This window comes from Phyllobates terribilis, unplaced genomic scaffold, assembly GCF_046119375.1.
Source record: "Phyllobates terribilis strain yellow unplaced genomic scaffold, ASM4611937v1 Scaffold_11__3_contigs__length_659146591, whole genome shotgun sequence".
Lineage (NCBI taxonomy): Eukaryota > Metazoa > Chordata > Amphibia > Anura > Dendrobatidae > Phyllobates > Phyllobates terribilis.
Genome location: NW_027362771.1, coordinates 272162367 through 272182611, shown reverse-complemented (window position 1 = coordinate 272182611; position 20245 = coordinate 272162367). Strand labels below are relative to the sequence as shown.

The window sequence follows — 20245 nt, the reverse complement described above, 5'->3', positions numbered from 1 at the left end:
CTTAAGGCACCCTCCCCCATTCGGAGGTGCCTGTTCAACATCAAGAACTTTAATGTCCAGCTTGCCTATAAGCTGCTAAGTCCGTTGTCAGGTCCACTCTTTGCCCAGGACTGAACCCTGAACTTGTACCTGTATCTGATCTTGTCTGAATTAGGACCTGACTGTTATCCTATTTGTATCTAGTCTGTATCTTTCACTGTACCTACTGTGTCAGAATCTGAACTTTGTATCTAAATACTTCTGTGTCTGAATCAGCACCTGTTTCCACACAAGCTATGTCTGATTCAGTTCCTTCCTCCAAACTTGTTGTCCGAATCAGTCCCTACCCCAAACTTGCTGTTGCAGCTCCCTTTCCTAAATCTGCTGTGTCTGAATCTTTACCTATCTTTAAACCTGCAGTTAGAACCTGTACCTTTGCTAAGCTAGCGGAGTCTGAATCAGTACCTATATCTAATCTGTTGTCACCATGCAACATTAGTGATTAGTGTGTGTGCACTTGATACTTCAGTGTAAGTACCCTGTGTGAACTTGCCCTGTGTGAACTTGCCCTGTGTGAACTTGCCCTGTGTGAACTTGCCCTGTGTGAACTTGTCCTGTGTGTACCTGTCCTTGTATTAGTCTTGTGTGTACTGGGTCCTGTCTATCCTGTGTGTACTTGTCCTTGTAATTGTTTTGTGCTAACCTGACCCTGCCTGTCCGCATCTGCGGTTCCCTGCCTGTCCGCATCTTTTGTTCCCTGCCTGTCCGCATCTGCGATTCCCTGCCTGTCCGCATCTGCGGTTCCCTGCCTGTCCGCATCTGTGGTTCCCTGCCTGTCTGCACCTGTTCTTCCTGAAGCCGTTCCTGTCCATTTAGTCTGAACTGGGTCCTATCCGTTCCTGTAAATCATCCGTGCCCGCCAGTGCCTGCCTGTATATCAATCAGCTGTGGCTGCCAGCACATGTCTGTATATATACCAGCCATGTCAGCCAGTAGCTGCCTGCCTGTGAATCAGCAATACCAGTCAGCATACCTGCTGCAGCTGCCTGCACCTGCTGTGCCCACCAGAATCGCTGCCATTCCTGCCAGCATATGTCGTTACAGCTTTCTGTCCCTTTGGGGGTCAGCTGCTACTGCCGGACGCCACCCTGGAGTGGTACCTGGCAGCTACCTGACGCACAAGCCTGACGTCATCACTAGAGGCTCCATCAAACACCAAAGTAGCTGCTTATTTATACCACTCCGGGGTAAGTGCAGTTCGTGGCACAGTGGGTCCACTATCCACGCTCACGATAAACAGTCTGAGCGTGAGCGTAACAATACTATACCCACAATTCAAACGCACTGGGGAACAGTCAGAAAATTGTGCAGCTTTATACTTCATGCAGCTCCTGTCCACAGCCAAAAACCACTAACCTGGACCATGGACCAAGGTTGTGCAAAGCAATTCACTTATCTCTATTACTGAGTTTGACATTATTGTTCACTAGTTATTTTTTACTCCTTTACATAATCTGGATGTGGCTACTGCCCTCTTTACTAATGTATTCATTCTTTGAATATGAAAATATTGAAAAAATGATAGCTGAGTCAATAAACTTTGTGCATTTTGGCTCTATGTGAAAAATCTTTATTATTAAAATGTCTATGTCAAATGGAACACACACATACCACCATGATTCTCACCATCATTGATCAATCTTCTTCATACAGACCACTACATTGAACTTCAGCTGGTGTTCAATACAAATTTACTGTTGACTGGGTAATTTGAGTTCATGTGCATGGGGGGGAAGTTAAGCAATGTACCAGAAGGAGGATGTTGTGACAATGCATGCCACTATGGTGTGACTGGCTTAACTGACATAGATTTGTAAAGACCTCCTCTTGTGAAAATAAAGCCCATTTGCAAATTAATTAGTTTCTGGCTGCAGCTTGATTGTTGACCTAAAGTTTTGTAGAATGGAAAAACAATTGGATTAGTGTGTGGTATACAAAAGCCCATTGCAGCATTTGAGTCTGTTTTTTCCAATCTGTTGAAGGCAAATTGAAGAAACCTATCCATAAAGCAACAGTCAAGGTTAAGTGTGAAATAACTATAGTAACAGAGACACAGCATGTCCTATGGTCCAATGAATTTGGCCAACCCACTTGATACTAGAGTGCCTGTATGGAATGCAGCATGAAATAAAACCCCCCATGGTATGCAGATTAGACTTACATTCATTAATCAATTACAAAGGTGTTAAAGAGAGACATTCAGGCATTAGACATGTCTTCAGAAACTTGAGTGAAAGATTTCTTTCTGGAAAACAGACACAGAACAGTTTGAAAAAGCCAAAATAAAATGTTGGGAAAATACGTATCATTTATAGGACTTAATCGGTCTAGATGAACCACTCCAGATGGCTCACTGATCCTTTTAATATGTAATGAGTCTAATTAATATAAAAGAATGATGAAAATCCACTAATTGGCTTTATTGATGCCTGAAAATTCAATGATCTGAATTGTGTTCATTAATATAAATAAGAAATCAGAATATTACACTTTAAAGGATTTATCTCACAACAACAATACTCTTCCATATGCCACACTGGCATCCCTGGGTAATAACAGCTGATCTTTTTAAAGTGCTTTTCTGCTATATTGGCTTAGAAACAATTGCCCAGCTTGACTTAGAAGTAGAATATTGAGCTTCTCTATTCTCATTAAACCTTAAAGCCCACTTTGAGCATGTTTTATTTAACAATGTATAAAGTGTTTAAAGAGAACCTGTCAACACTATTTTGTAATGTAAATTAAAGACATGGCTGTAATGTAATATTGAATGCAATGATACCTTTGGTGAATAAATCCATTTTGTGATTCTTCTTTAATCACCATTTGTAGTTTTCTGTTAATTAGATTTCGGTGCACAAGGGCTGAACTGTGCACTGGATCTTCTCCTCCCTGTCTGTGATTCCCCAGCCTCTCCTTAATTTGTCTTTATGTAATGAACTTGATTCAAACACTTTTTTTTGTCTTAAGTGGGCTTGGCATTTGAGGTCTAGAGTCAGGCAAGTTAATCTTTCAATGTAAAGATGACATTGGACATTTTGTCTAGGACTCCTTCATAATTTTTAGTTACTTTATTTAATGATAAGGCTAAAGTCAGGAATTACCATGACTAATGCACATTATTACTCAGTAGAGGAAATATTTCCACAGTTGATTGGTAACCATAATGTTGCCAGAATTTTTGCTTCATCGAAAAACCTTTATTTGGAATGTACATATGTTTATCTCTGGAATGAATTAAATTATGGAGCTTATGTTATAAATGTGTGTGCATATTTATTTCACTGAATAAGGACGTTTGTAGCACAATGGTGTTTATGGTATGAGGCTATTCATTTGTAATATTGCCTGAAGAAGGAGCCTCTGTGCTCTGAAAGCTTGCATATATATATATTTTTTTTCTGGTTCGCCAATAAAGGTATCACTTCGAGAATACTTTTGTCATTTTTTGGCATAAAAGTATTTACATCGATTTTTCTGGCTAACACGGTACCACAATATAACTTTGTATTGTACATCATGGTATGAGACTTGAAATTCTATCAATTTTATTCACCAACTTTTGCATGAAGCTTTCTGTTTATTGCATAGCGGAGAGTTCCTGATTGATTGATTGACAGTCAGGATCAGCTGTATGGTCATGGCACTGACTTAACTGCGTTTTTCGATTTGAAAAGCAATTGTTATCCTTTAATCCCTTCTAAATGTGTCTCTAGTGCGTTAAAATACTTGCCTATCGTTATCTTTCCCTGTTTCAAGCATTGCAATGGTCCTATTCTTGATCACATGTCTTCATCTTTGCTGGCACACTCAGGGACTGCTGTGTGGGGTGGTGCTACGTCCCCTGTGTCAGCCTATGAAGCCTCTAAATAAGGCTTCCTACACTTACCTTATGAAAGAAACTTCTGGTGCACACAAATACCTTTGTAAGATCCGGTTAGTTTGATTTGAGCAAACAAAATCCACATGAGGGCTGGAATGGTGCTGGGAACACAAGAAGACAGAGATCAGGTGGTATTTTAAAACAAACTTTTGAATGTTCCATAGGGTATACAGCTGCATCTCCCCTATTTAAGTGTGGTTCAGGAGCATTTAACATGTTTTAATATGGTTAATACTCAAGCGAGAATTATAAGTATCTTAGCGGATATGTACCCAATACATTATATAGAACCTACAGAAATGGGGAACGTAGCCCAAATATAGAATCAATTCTTTTTATTACATAGAAGAATCCATAAAAACACAGAAAAAAAGAGGAATGTTACACACAAAGGTAATAACTAAGTGGAGGTACAGTACAGCATACTACGGTAATTGGATATCAACAGGGTCTTACATACACTGAGATTAAATATACGCACCAAATTATATATAATTAAATAACTTCGTATTAGAGTGTTCAATTAAAATGCACATGACCTAATGACACTTCTTAAGTCACATATATGCTATAAATTGCTATACAGTATAGATAATGCAGTCAATGCCACATATAACATGATAAGTATCATATATATATACCAATAGGTATGGATCATAAAGTGCAGCAGGTGCAATATATACAGCAGCATAATATATGGCAAATATATGTCAGTAGATACAGAAGATAAAGTGTATTAGTACAGTCAGTGCAGTATGTGGAGCAATGATGTAGAGCAATGTTAGAGACAGTAAGTAGCAAAAAGTACAGAGTATGTGTCTATACCGACCTCACACGAGCAGTTCCCAATGTATGTTTCGCCTACCTGGCTTTTGCATGGGATCTGTGTTTTTATGGATTCTTCTATGTAATAAAGTGAATTGATTCTATATTTGGGCTACGTTCCCCATTTCTGTAGGTTCTATATTTTTTAATATGGATTGAATGCATTTTTGGATTTTACTGAAGGCATTAGAACATGCAAAAGTTTTTGTCAATCATGTCGAGACAGGATGGAGTTTCGTCCACCTGTTGCGGCTGTCGGTGAGCAGGGTTTACTTTTTGTGTGGTATTACACCTATACTACACTACTGACACATTTAGCAGGGATTAGGGGATAAAAAATTTTGCTGAGAGTGTTTTTAGAAGCTACATGAATCCAGCAATACCGCTCTTATTGCCGAGGAGGCAAGACACCTTGGACAAGTCGCATCAGTGGCCTCTAAACAAGACCACAAGCAATAAACTTAAAAATCTCTCTTCTTGAGAACAGAGATTTTTAATAACAAGTAAACTGCCTCGTTGCTTATTTTTACAAGCAATTTTAACCTTTTATGATGATAAGACTAACCTTTTAAGTGTAGAAATCAGTAGTACATTATGCACAGAAATAACTTTTGACAGTTCTGTTTTCTCTCCTATGACTTTTCTGCTAGACCAATTGTTTTCATCCATTCTCTATTTTCTACTTCTTACTCTTTCTTGTAGGATAGCGTGGGAAACTGCAGCAGCTGTCACAGTGCTTGTCACAGACTCAACACTAAGTGAGGGAAACTTAGGTCACTATGTAATGGGGCTACAGACAGTAGTGGTCACACTTGGGAATGAAACTAAACTGTGTAATTGTGAATGTTTTATAGATCTTGTTTAGAAGAATCAGTGAGGTTTATATTAGGATAAAGCTACAATGGAGAGACCAACAGTGTTTAGTTGATGAAGTGAATAATCAATTAAAAAAAAAAAATAGTACAATCTCTTTGCATACTGTATGTTCTCAATACTAATGATTTTACTGTGTATGAGCTGGGAATAATTAATAAAACCTTGTTTTGTCTTCTGTGTAATGTTGAATTTTGCACATTTATTAGATACTCTGTGAGGACATCACTGATTTTTGTAAATCACTACTGACCATAGAAAACGATAAAATTTATGATAAATTTCGGATTGCATTGGGGCGCTGCTTACATCTTCATAATCGAAAACCGTATTCAGACACGTTATGTTGCATTTTTATTCACTGCAATGAGGCAAATGAAGACCAAAAAATGAAATTTTGGGCTCTGACCACCTTTTTTTGAGGTTACGTTGTATTTAGCAAGCCAAAATAGTGTAGTCTTCTAGATATTATATTTTGCAAAATTGATGGAGGCCACTGCATGTAGACACTGTTTAAGTAATAGTTTATGCATGTACAGGCAGCACAATTCATGCAGGAGTCACAGGAAAGCAGTAAAGATCTTCTAAAACTGAATGGGCAATATGTTTGCTTTCAACACTCCACAGGTTTTTAAACTTCAGTTCTGGGTTGCTTTGATTTGAGCTTCTTTCTTCCTAAATGATATAAAATTGATATACATGATCACAAATGAATATTGTTCGTTGTCAAGAAAAAAAGAAAACCCAAACTTTATAGAGCCAGTGACTTCTCTCTTTTCCCAGACCAGTTTTAATGGCGCTCATTTGGAGAAAATATGAAAACAGAAGCGACATTTAAAGAAAAATGCACTATAGTCAGAAAATAACAAGTCTATAAATCTTTTGATAAGACCTTAAACTCAGTGATCTCATTTTATATAAGGTGTATTCTTAAATATATTTAGAAAATTAGTGTAACATAGAGATGACCTAATTGAATTAGAAATTAGATCTCAAATTTTACAAAAATTCTATAGCATATTTTTTTGTAGCTTGGTCTGTGCAAAGTCAGCAATATGGTCGCCAGTTGTGGCTGTCATTTACTGTATGCTAAATCATACAGAGCAAAAGGTTAAAAAAAATACCTTACCCCTTACCTGTTTCATAAACACTGCCATCTAGTCCTTCGTGACTCTTCTTTTGGCATTTTTTGGTTATATGGATATTCTTCGACCTGCTCCTCTCTACGCTGCGGAATCAGATTCACCCCCAGGCCTCTATTGTCATTACGAATTGTGCTATTGCACTGCATTTCGTGGCCGACATTCATTCCAAGAGGCAATGACTAAGGTGTCGGGTGATGAATGTTGTAATGTCTTTAAATAATGACATGTGCTACAATGGCATAAAGGTACAAAAAAAGTATGGTCATGCTGTAAGTACAGGTCTAGAGTAAAGCAGGCTGAAGAAGATGCGTGAAGCCAGGGAAGGCAAAAAGGCGAGGTTCGTAGGACCGAACAATGGGCATTGGGACAAATGAGCAGCGAGGTGAATATTCTTTATTTTTGTTGTTTTTTTACATCCTACATTTATTATGCTTTGGGAGCATAATAAGGAATTTTCAATTTCCAGCAAATAACATCAATGTAAATCAAATTTCCCTATAAAATCTGCAGGATTTGGTAAGTTCAAATCTTGGCAGGTTTGATAATATCTAGTTTAACATGTATTCTTTTACTTGAATATATTTTCCATTGTTTTATTATGGATTACTCTTAGATCAGGGTATTATGTTATGCGTATGTGAATAAGGATGGTATTAAAAATATTTTCTCTACAGTACATCCACTACTTTGTTTTTCCATACTTCGGTATCTTTATGTATCTTTTCCCTTTTTTGTTTCAATAGAAAACATATTTAGCAAAGCATAACAAACTTTTCAATGCATGATATGCTTCTCTAAAGAGGAAGATTGTAAGATATTTACAATTTCCTGCATTACAGCAAAAGAAACTATGCTGTCGCTATGAATAGTTATTTTAAACATTTCATACATCTCTTAGAAAATAAGGAATTCCTATTACAATTCCCAGGGTGATAAAGAATGACTGTATGTATTCTGCTAAATATTGTGCCAGATCATGAACTGTTGTTTAGTAATAGTCATGAAAAGGGGAGTGTAAACTCGGAGAGTCCATTACAATATCAGATGCCCTTTGTGTAATAATTTTGAACCTATTCCAGGTTTCATTTAAGATGAAGCTTAAACCAGGTGGCAAAATTCATTGGAAATATGAATCGTTGATCATTTTGGCAATAATAGTCATTTTTATGTGTTTTCTGGGAATAGTAAAACACCAAGGAGTTACAATACAGATTGATTTTCTGAGCTTTTATTATGACCAAGATACTTTAAAATAGCAGATATCCTGTCTCAAGTGCTTAACAATGCAAACAAAGTCATTTAAAAAGAGTAATAGAAAAAGTCAATGCAAAGTCAAATTGTCCTGATTCTGGAAAAAAAAAAAAAAAAACTATCATTGTACTCTTCATTTTGCTGGAGGAATGTGTAAAAACAAATTATTTCAATTGCTTTTGTAAAACGCTGGAGCTACAAATGAGTTTATATTGTGCATAGGAGATAAATTGGTGACCACTAAAGTTTTAGCAAGTAATCAATCCATGTCCTTTATAGCAGGATTCTCAAACTCCAGTCCTCATGGCCCACCAACAGGCCATGTTTTCAGGATTTCCTTAGTATTGCACAGATGATAATGACATCACCTGTACAGGCAATAATTCCATCACCTGTGCAATACTAAGGAAATCCTGAAAACATGATCTGTTGGTGGGCCATGAGGACTGGAGCTCGGGAACACTGCTTTATAGCATTTCAAGAATATAAGAAATGTGAAGTATCATTGTATAGTACAATTGGGGATGAATGCTCAAATTCCATTGGGGATGGTACTTTAAATGTAAAGATTTGTTAGTAGGAAGCTTACCTGATGCCGAGTGAGCATGTAAAGCTAGGCAGCTATAATGAGATGCTCTTTTTTTCCTATCCTGTTAAACTTTCCCCTCATCTTACTATTTTATTACCAATCAAAAGTATGGTACCGTCTTCTCTAGATATCCAGACTGTCAAAAGATGCCTTTTTATCTTGTATCTGTTTTAATACAGTGTTTTTATTTGTCAAATTGAATTAAAGTTTTACCCATGTAGAGCCAGTATTGTTTATCATATTTTGCTTCTGGATGATTATTTGGAAATGTTGAGGTTTCTGAATTTTATTGTTCATTTTCAGGCAGTGAAAATCCCTTAGGCTTAATGTGAGTCATGAGCCAAATGTGTTAAGTTTGACATTTTAACATTTTATATTCTCTGGTAATTGTAATTTTGGATTTTTAGATTCTTATCTAAAATAGAATAGGGTCACCTTGACGTGGTGGGATGTCTGTTTAGCGGCCTGTTTGAACATGCACCTATGTGCTGCATGCACACCAACTTATATTCCCATTGATCTCTTTAGGTTTTTGTTCTCTGTTAGCTGTACATTCGGATTTTCAGATTATTATCTAAAATAGAGGTGTAAGGCATGTTAGCTTATGGTGTTGTCGGGGTTAAAATGAAAATGGAAACTGTCGGCAGGATTTCACTGGCAGTCTATTTATATGTGCATGTAGCTCTTTCAAATACAAGTCCAGCAATACCTTTACATGGCTAGTCCATTCCTCTGTTACAGAGAAATCAGTGTTTGAATTTATATGCAAATGAGACGGAAAAACTATTTGCAGATATGAATCTGCTATCACTCTACTCTGCTCTATTCCCCACCCAGTGATGCCTCCTTCTGCTTGACTGACAGCTCCTGTGCCTGTAGTCATACAGCAGAAATGCTGTCAGTCAAGCAGGAGGAGGCGACGCTGGGTGGGGAATAGAGCTAGAGTGACAGAAATTTGAGACGTATAAATAGTACAGTTATATTTGCATATGACTTTAAATGCTGATTTCTCAGTAATGGAAGAACAGAAAAGCCATGTAAACGTATTACTGGACTTGTGTTTGCAAGAGTTATATGCTCATATAAATAGTTTGGCAGTGAAATCCTTTTGACAGATTCTTTAAGTTGTCATGTCAACGCATGTATGAAATTTCCATACTGGTGGTCACATGCTCACTAGACTTACTCTGCTTCTCTCAATAGAAAACAATCGGGAGAAGCCAAGTGAGTTTAGTAAACTGGAGAACCTGGAGGAAACCTAAGCAAACACGGGGAGAACATGCAAACACTTTGCAGATGTTGTCCTTGGTGGGATTTGAACCCCAGCGCTGCATGGCTGCACTGCTAATCACTGAGCCACTGTGCTGACATCTGCTAATTGGTAGATTGAATGCATCTTATTGAGAAAATACATTAATGGAAATGCATATGTGTACAGTACATACATTTACCATTCATTTTTTATTAAATGAAAAGTTGCATATGTTTCCATATGATAAGATAACGAGATTCACCAAGAAATTCTCTTTCTATATTGGAATAAAAACTTTTGCCAAGTCCAGCAGTTGAATATCTTAGTAGTCAGCTGTTATCCAAGGAGGAAACAATGGGTGACCAGACCTTTATCTTCAAGGGAAAATGGTATCACATATTTAAATAAAATATAGACCATGTAATAGAGTTCTGAAGAGCTAGAGCCACACTTTACATTGCTTATCTGGCTAGAATAGCTATATCACAGAGACAACCAGAGTAAAATGTGGTATATGTAGTATCCTAGTCTAAATTCACAGTCAAAATATACCCCAAAAAATCCTTTATTAGATATACATTGAAATCATTTAACAATATCCCAAATATTAGTAAAATAAAAATGACCAATTTTCAATAGTGCAAAAGAAATTACCTGGTGAAAGAGTCTATAAGCCAGGGGCAAGTAAGGAGGAGTGATTTAATTCTTACTTGGAGCCTGACAGTCAAGGGCCCTAGTTTCCCTTATAAATGAACCTTACCTGTCCACAGAGCTTGTCTCCGTATTAGCAAATGGTGCCCCTGCTCAGCAATGACTAACTTTGGAGTTCCCTAGTTGACCCTAAAAAATTGAACCAAAATCAGGGCTAGTGTCTAATAAGCAACAGATAAATCCTTCATGGACCCGGAAAAAAACACCTATTTGGGTTAAAGACAGAGACCCATACTTATAAATCACACCAAGGTACTGTCTGGTAACACTGCCAGAGGTGCTAATGATACAATAGAAGTCACCATGACACAATAACTGTAGTGAATATAACAAGTACTGTATAGTAAACCCACCAGAGCTAACCATGATTCCAAGATCACAATAGCCATCACCAGTATCATAGTTAATATCGTTATTTTTGCAACCAATTTCATCTCCATAATTTTCAGTATTATCCATCATATGGCTAAGTAATATATAGTGATAGTTTATAGCCACATGCATCCCAGTAGATGTTTTACTTGTATACTCTACACGTTTCCCCTCTTGTTATTTGAGGTTCCTTTTTTTTAATTTTATTTAGTTTTTATAGCGCCAACATATTCCGCAGCGCTTTACAATTCAGACAGTTTTACAGACATTATGGGCACTGTCCCCATTGGGGCTCACAATCTACATTCCTTATCAGTATATCTTTGGAGTGTGGGAGGAAACCGGAGAACCCGGAGGAAACCCACGCAAACATGGGGAGAACATACAAACTCCTTGCAGATGTTGTCCTTGGTGGGATTTGAACCCAGGACCTCAGCGCTGCAAAGCTGCAGTTCTAACCACTGAGCCTCCGTGCTGCCCCCCTTCCTCAGAAGTGACAAACTTATATAGATAAACGCTATAATAAACGCAGCAGCACATTGAAAGGTCCACATGTAATAAATATAATGATTATCATTCCAATCTGAACTGAACTCCGTGAACAGATCACTTAGCTTTTGAGATGTCCTGCCATGTAAAGTATGTGCCCGGAGATCATCGTTGCCCAGCAAACATCCCTACTGTTGGATAGATTCTGAAAGGTCTGAAGAGCAAGAGCCACATTTTACGTGGTCTATCTGCTCTGGCTAGAACAGGCGTTCAGAGCGGGGGGCTGTCACTGTTAATTTCATGAGCTCCAAAATTGTGGTTTTGTGTTATTTTGTGTTACTGGCTCTGATTGTATTTAAAATGTATGTTTCTAATCTGCTTAGATCCTAGGTTCATTGGTGCATATCTAGTACCAGAGAGTGACAACCCAGAAGATGACAAAGTCTATTTTTTCTTTCGTGAAAATGCAATAGATGGTGAACACACTGGAAAAGCAACACATGCAAGGATAGGCCAGTTATGCAAGGTAATATAAAAAGAAAGTAAAGGAAATTGGGTAAACATTTTGTGCATTAAAACAAAAACACTATATAGCAAAATACACAGCAACTGCAAAGATTCACTCATGAAAATGTTGTACTCGTGAACCTAAGAAAATCCTTTTAAACTCTACTTGTAATTCGGCTGCTTAAAGGGCTTAATCAAAATATATTCCCCATTCAGAGGAAAGATCACAAGATGGGACTCGTAGCGATTAGACACTTACAGATATCATCTATCCTGTGGATAGGTGAGAGAGGGGATACGTTTTCATTAATAGAAAACCTCTTTAATACCTACATAGCGATATGCAATCCCTCGCTTATATTTTTTCTTGAATAGCAGTATACATGAGGGAAAAATGTTATATACAGTGTGTTAATGTGAAAAGAAAGCACAGAAATTTTCTGTTTGATATATGGCTATATACAGGGGCTAACTCACCTTCATAAATGGATAGAATTGCAAAGAGCTTGTAAAATCAAATAACTGTAACATTATAACTCTCTAATATTTTTATAACAATCTCCGTTCTCAAGAACAGAGGGAATTTTAATTCTATTGTTCACTGCTTATTGCCTAGATTATTGGCCACCTCTCTAGTCTATCAACCATGGCCGGTCTCCTAGGCAAGGAGTGCAACAATTGCAAGCTCTTTGCTATAGAGCTTGCAAGCACTGTTCATATTGCTGGATTCAGACAGCTTCAGTGACCCTGCACTTCTCTGATCCTGCAAAGGCAAAGCTGTCTGTGTTTGCAGCACAGGAAAGTGCACAGTTTTGGCCAGAGGTGTCCATAGATCAAGAGCGCAACCAGCATCCAGCTAGTAGAAAGTTGGGAGTCTGTTGAGCTGTGCACACCTGAAGATTAACTCTTTCAAAACCTAGTCAGACTTGGGGAAAAAAAGTGATATTATTTAAATTAGATGCTGCTTAAACAAGCATATTTCAAAAGCTTGACTTTAAATGGCTAAATCCTTCATATTTTCATCTGGCTCTTATCACAATGTCATTGCCTGCAGTATTAGTTTTTAATTTTTTTTATATATTCCATAGAGGTCAAGAAGCCAGTCTTCTCCTGCTGTGATTACTCCATGGAAAAAAAATAAAAATAAAACATTCTTAACACTTTTTCTCTTTTCTAAAGGCATTTACTTTTTATTATTTGAAAAATAACAAATATCTGGCAACAGATCGATGTCAAGTATTTTTGCACTTTTCCCATAAAGAGACATCTTATTATTTTTAATAAGAGATCGTACACCAGATGTTTAAAGTGTTTAGAGAGCAATACATATGTATATTTATGCCCAATGGCATAGGAATATGTTATTCATCAAGAACTTTTCTAGAGCATGTACTGTGATGACAAAAACCACAAATCCTTATGAGCAACACATTTGAGATATTTTCCAAATGCAAAACAAAATCATGTTCTTTCCCAAGAGACTAAACACACCAACATATTGCACAGCAACATAATTTATATCAGAGGACAAATCTAACATTGCTGCAATGTGCTATAGCATGGGGAGCTTGTTATATAATACACATTTTTTTAAAATATCAATCAACTATAAATGGAAATATAATACATATGTTAGTTGCTTGTTATTTAATGGTTGGCAATATTTAAAAAAAAAAAAAAAAAAGTCAGACTTCATTTTGATTCTGCCAGAATTTTACTATTTGTTTTCTCTTAATTATTGGCAGAATGACTTTGGTGGGCACCGAAGTTTGGTTAACAAGTGGACAACATTTCTAAAGGCTCGATTAATTTGTTCTGTTCCTGGCCCTAATGGAATTGATACACATTTTGATGAATTACGTGAGTGTCTTTTTTTAGTAATTAACTCATTATTATAATTTTCATGTAATAATAATAATCCCCTGTCTGTGTTGTTTTTCAAGTTATATTAATAGGTATTCCCTTAAAAGTGCTAACCAAAACGACTTCATATGTGTATATATCTATATATACAGTACAAACCAAAAGTTTGGACACATCTTCTCATTTAAAGATTTTTCTGTATTTTCATGACTGTGAAAATTGTACATTCACACTGAAGGCATCAAAACTATGAATTAACACATGTGGAATTATATACTTAACAAAAAAGTGTGAAACAACTGAAAATATGTCTTATATTCTAGGTTCTTCAAAGTAGCCACCTTTTGCTTTGATGACTGCTTTTCACACTCTTGGCATTCTCTTGATGAGCTTCAAGAGGTAGTCACCGGAAACGGTTTTCACTTCACAGGTGTGCCCTGTCAGGTTTAATAAGTGGGATTTCTTGCCTTATAAATGGGGTTGGGACCATCAGTTGTGTTGTGCAGAAGTCTGGTGGATACACAGCTGATAGTCCTACTGAATAGACTGTTAGCTGCTTTTTTCTTGTCATAATACAAAATTCTAAGTAAAGAAAAATGAGTGGCCATCATTACTTTAAGAAATGAAGGTCAGTCAGTCCGAAAAATTGGGAAAACTCTGAAAGTGTCCCTAAGTGCAGTTGCAAAACCCATCAAGCGCTACAAAGAAACTGGCTCACATGAGGACCACCCCAGGAAAGGAAGACCAAGAGTCACCTCTGCTTCTGAGGATAAGTTTATCCGAGTCACCAGCCTCAGAAATCGCAGGTTAACAGCAGCTCAGATTCGAGACCAGGTCAATGCCACACAGAGTTCTAGCAGCAGACACATCTCTTCAACAACTGTTAAGAGGAGACTTTGTGCAGCAGGCCTTCATGGTAAAATAGCTGCTAGGAAACTACTGCTAAGGACAGGCAACAAGCAGAAGAGACTTGTTTGGGCTAAAGAACACAAGGAATGGACATTAGACCTGTAGAAATCTGTGCTTTGGTCTGATGAGTCCAAATTTGAGATCTTTGGTTCCAACCGCCGTGTCTTTGTGCGGCGCAGAAAAGGTAAACGGATAGACTCTACATGCCTGGTTCCCACTGTGAAGCATGGAGGAGGAGGTGTGATGATGTGGGGGTGCTTTGCTGGTGACACTGTTGGGGATTTATTCAAAATTGAAGGCATACTGAACCAGCATGGCTACCACAGCATCTTGCAGCGGCATGCTATTCCATCCGGTTTGCGTTTTAGTTGGATCATCATTTATTTTTCAACAGGACAATGACCCCAAACACACCTCCAGGCTGTGTAAGGGCTATTTGACCAAGAACGAGAGTGATGGGGTGCTACGCCAGATGACCTGGCCTCCACAGTCACCAGACTTGAGCCCAATCGAGATGGTTTGGGGTGAGCTGGACCTCAGAGAGAAGGCAAAAGGGCCAACAAGTGCTAAGCATCTCTGGGAACTCCTTCAAGATTGTTGGAAGACCATTTCCGGTGACTACCTCTTGAAGCTCATCAAGAGAATGCCAAGAGTGTGCAAAGCAGTCATCAAAGCCAAAGGTGGCTACTTTGAAGAACCTAGAATATAAGACATATTTTCAGTTGTTTCACACTTTTTTGTTAAGTATATAATTCCACATGTGTTAATTCATAGTTTTGATGCATTCAGTGTGAATGTACAATTTTCATAGTCATGAAAATATAGAAAAATCTTTAAATGAGGTGTGTCCAAACTCTTGGTGCATATATATATATGCACCATCTTGTTGGAAAAACTCAGGGAATGTGCCATCTTCAGTGCATAAAGAGGGCAACACATCATCATGTAGCAATTTCAGATATCCAGTGGCATTGAGGTTTCCATTGATGAAGAATGGCCCCACTATCTTTGTACCCCAAATACCACACCATACCATCAAGATACGAATTGTGCAGCATCTGAAACAACGGATACTGGAAGCCTGTGCTAGCATTTCTTCTGCGGCTATCAGTGTGTCAAGAGTGGGAGAAGAGGGTTACATTGACAATCCAACACAATGGGCAGCACTTTGAACACATTTTATAAGTGGTCATAAACTTGAAAAAAACTGATGAAAGAATACGTTAAAACCAAGCACACCATTGTTTTTATTATGAAATTCTCAATAAGTTTGAATCACATGACCCTCTTCCCATTGAAAAAAATAATGTTGGACCCAAAATGGCCGACTTCAAAATGGCCGCCATGATCAGAACTCATCTGGAAAAGTTTTCCCCCTCCCATATACTAATGTGCCACAAACAGGAAATTGATATCACCAACCATTCCCATTTAATTTAGGTGTATCCATATAAATGGCCCACCCTGTATATAGATAGAGGCTTGCGAAAGTATTCACCCCCTTGTTTTTTTTTACCTATTTGGTTACATTACAACCTGTATTTAAATATTTTTATAATCCGATTTGTGTGTGATGCATCAGCACTAAATAGGCTGTTAGTGAAATGAGAAAAATTTAGGCATAAATTACATTTATGGGACGAATTGCCTAAAAATTGCCATGTGCATATGTATTCACCCCTTTTGCTATGAAGCCCCTAAAAATTTCTGGTGCAAACAATTGCCTTCATAAGTCACATGCTTAGTGAAAGTAAGTCCACCTGTGTGCAGTCTAAGTGTCACATGATCTGTCAGTATATACACACCTTTTCTGAAAGGCCACAGAGGCTGCAACACCATTAAGTAAGAGACACCACTAACCAAACACCATGAAGACCAAGGAGATCTCCAAATAAGGCAAGGACAAAGTTATTGAGAAGCACAAGTCAGGGTTGGGTTTAAAAAAATATCCCAGTCTCTGATGATCCCACGAAGCACCATCAAATCCATTATCATCAAATGGAAAGAACATGGTACCACAACAAAACTGCCAAGAGAGGGACTCCCACCAACACTCTCAGCCCGGGCAAGGAGGGCATTAATCAAAGAGGCAGCACATAGACCAAATGTAACCCTTAAGGAACTGCATGCAGAGTTCCCAAGCAGACACTGGAATATCTGTTCATTCTACCACAATAAGTCGCACACTCCATAGAGGTGGTCTCTATGGAAGAGGGGGCAACAAAAGGTCTTTACTTACACAGAAAAATTGGAAAGCTCATTTTGAGTAGCCATAACATGACTGGCCAACAATCCTTTTTGTATGTGGGCCTCCTTATTGTACCCTGGTAGATGATGTCAGTAGAAGGAAGAATCAGGTCATTGGAACTTCGACGTCAGATCTTTTTTTCAGGAGAGAAAAGTCACTACCAGATTCCTTCATGTCTGTTAAAAACACATGAATGCTCAGCCAATATAGGCGCTAGTGTTCATGGGGGTGTCGGGAGAGATAGGTGAATATATATGGCCAGCTTAATTTATTACTGCTGAGCAGTTGCATAAAATTGAGTGCTGCATCTGCTAATCATAATGTTGGAAATCTCTATATTCTATAACCCTATCATTTATCATTTAGGGAAATAAGGATAATCATTCTACTTGCATATACATTATATTTTTACTTCTGTCAAAATTTCACCAAATTGTTGTACTGTGAAGAATTTCATCCTATGATTTGTTTGCTCAATCTGCATTCCATTTTGTAATTCTCTTAAAAAAAAGTATGTAAGATGTTTTTTTTGTTTGTTATAGAGGATGTGTATTTAATGAACTCCAAAGACCCAAAGAATCCAGTTGTTTATGCAGTTTTCACAACTTCAAGGTATATTGTGCTCTCCTCTAATTGATTCATCATGACTCAAATGTTTTATCTGTTATGTACATGTTGGTCATTGATAACACTGAAAAAAGGGCAGATTTTACTGATTAGATAAGTTTAAAGGGTTATTCTCGTGTCAAAAAATGATGCAGATCTGACCTCACTTTCTGATCCTAGAGTTTAACTGGAGAGACACCAATCTTGGTATTGAAAGAGCTACAGGGTTCAAAATCTCTATACTCCCTCCATAGTTTTTTTCTATGTGCAGTTTCTCCCTACCATTCACTAAGTAAAAACTAGAGATGAGCGTTGTTCTACTCGAACTGTTCGCCAATCTCAAATTCGAGCTGTTTTGGGCGGTGTTCGAGCCGTTCGGCGAACACGAACGATTTGAGAAAAATTCGGCTGTTCGAGGTTATGTTCGATAACTGTTTGTGCACCAAAATCATAACTGGATTTTTTCTCAGTAATGATGAAAATTAATGTTAATACGCAGTTTGAGTGTACAGCGGGGTGGGGGGAGGGGCAGGGGATGGATCTCTGCAGGAATAATGAAGATCTCCATTTTTTTTTCTCTTTCCCGCATTTACAGTGGGGAGGTGCAATTTGTCAGCCTATCAGCAGCGCACACACGGAGCGAAGTGCTTTTTTCACACAAGCAAGGGCATGTGTCATTGGCAGTGTATGTCACATGTCTTTGCCCTATAAGACCAAGCCATTTTCCCCGTCGCCACCATTTTCTCACTGCTGCAGCTGCGTGTTAGACGGCACCGCTGTTGCTGTGTGCGCTATACCTTGTTAATTTCAAGCCAATTTTCGCACAAATCTACAGATAGCTTGGGAGTAGGGAATAGTTGTGATTGCAGTCCTTTTAAGGACTAGGTTACAGCATTTCCTACGACTTTTATCAGGCAGGTCTGTGCTCTTAAATAGATAGATTGTGGGAGTAAAGACTAATTGTAATTGCAGTCCTTATCAGGACTAGGTTACATCAGTTCCTATCAGTTTTTGCCAGGCAGGTCTGTGCCAGTGCTGTGCAAGTTTTTTTCACAGCATTTGGCTGAATCTAGCAAAGCTAATCCTTTTTGGCCTATTGCAGAGTGTGTTAGTCAGTGGAGTAGCCTATCTGTGTTGCAAGATATACCACCTGTGTATAGAATACCAATTTTTTTACTGCACCTAGTGAAGTAAAATCTTTTGGGCATAGCATCATTCTATTAGTCCATCTATACTGACCTCCATCAGGTTGCAAACTGAATATAATTTTTTGTCTGCATCTAGCTCTGAAAAAATATTTGGCCTTCTAGCAGTGTGTGGGACTTTCTCTATTAGTCCATCTATACTGACCTCCATCAGGTTGCAAATTAAAAATAATTTTTATCTGCATCTACCTCTGAAAAAATATTTGGGCTTCTAGCTGTGTGTGGGACTTGTTCTATTAGTCCATCTATACTGACCTCCATCAGGTTGCAAACTGAATATAATTTTTTTCTGCATCTAGCTCTGAAAAAATATTTGGCCTTCTAGCAGTGTGTGGGACTTTCTCTATTAGTCCATCTATACTGACCTCCATCAGGTTGCAAACTGAATATAATTTTTTTCTGCATCTAGCTCTGAAAAAATATTTGGCCTTCTAGCAGTGTGTGGGACTTTCTCTATTAGTCCATCTATACTGACCTCCATCAGGTTGCAAATTAAAAATAATTTTTATCTGCATCTACCTCTGAAAAAATATTTGGCCTTCTAGCAGTGTGTGGGACTTTCTCTATTAGTCCATCTATACTGGCCTCCATCAGGTTGCAAACTGAATATATTTTTTTCTGCATCTAACCCAGCCAATAGTTTTGGCCTAATACCACAGTTTGGCCATTCAGCTCTGCTCGGTTCCCATCCATTGTTTTTTTGTGCAAACAACTCCAGAGTTGTGAATTAGTTAACCACCAAAATGAGTGGAAAAAGGCCTGCTGCTGGTGGAAAGGGGAATAGGCCTGTTGGGAAGGGGAAAAAAGGTTGTGTCCGTGGGGTAGGTGTTAAAGCAACAGTAACATCTGCAGAAGAAAGACCATCTTCCAGCCAAACTAAAATGTCTACTTCTTTTAGCGGACAATGTGATAAGATCCCTTTCTTACGGCCACGCCAATCGCTACAAATTCCAGATGAGGCACAAAAACAGCAGGTGCTTCAACGGATATCAAGTGCTCCTTTAAGTGGGCTCTCCTCCACATCAACTTCAACATCACAAATACTCCAGTCCTCAAAGGTGTCACCCCAATCGCACTTGCTTCCTCACAGCTCCCAAATCTCCAGCTGCCCGTCTGAGTATGAGGTAGAACAGATGGTTGAGTCTGCAGAGCTGTTTACTCATACTATAGCCTGGGAATCAGAGGTCGACTCCAGCGCTTCTGTGAATCCAGACGAGGAAATGATCTGCACTGATGCCCAGAATCTTTATGAATCGGATCCAGGACCAGACGCAGAAGGTTCTTACCATAATGTAGACCCTCATTCCCAAACTGTAACTCCTGTTGGTGGAGACAATGAGGAAGACGATGATGAGACTCAAATACCTGATTGGAGCGACAACTTTAGTTTTTTGTCAGGGCAGGAACAGGTTGGCTCTGAGGACGACGGGTGTGATAACGCACAGGGTGATGATGATGAGGTTGGAGATCCCACTTTT

The 20245-nt window shown here is 38.3% G+C and overlaps 1 protein-coding gene across 2 annotated transcripts in view; it reads left to right on the top strand.

The window, feature by feature from the left end:
- Nucleotides 1–20245, top strand: part of SEMA3A (semaphorin 3A) — a 274816-nt gene that overhangs the window by 184914 nt on the left and 69657 nt on the right. For both annotated transcript variants that reach the window (XM_073652330.1, XM_073652329.1), the window contains exons 7-9: nt 11813–11955; nt 13682–13796; nt 17499–17568. In XM_073652330.1, the coding sequence (XP_073508431.1) occupies nt 11813–11955; nt 13682–13796; nt 17499–17568 (328 nt within the window). The remainder of the gene's footprint in view (nt 1–11812; nt 11956–13681; nt 13797–17498; nt 17569–20245) is intronic.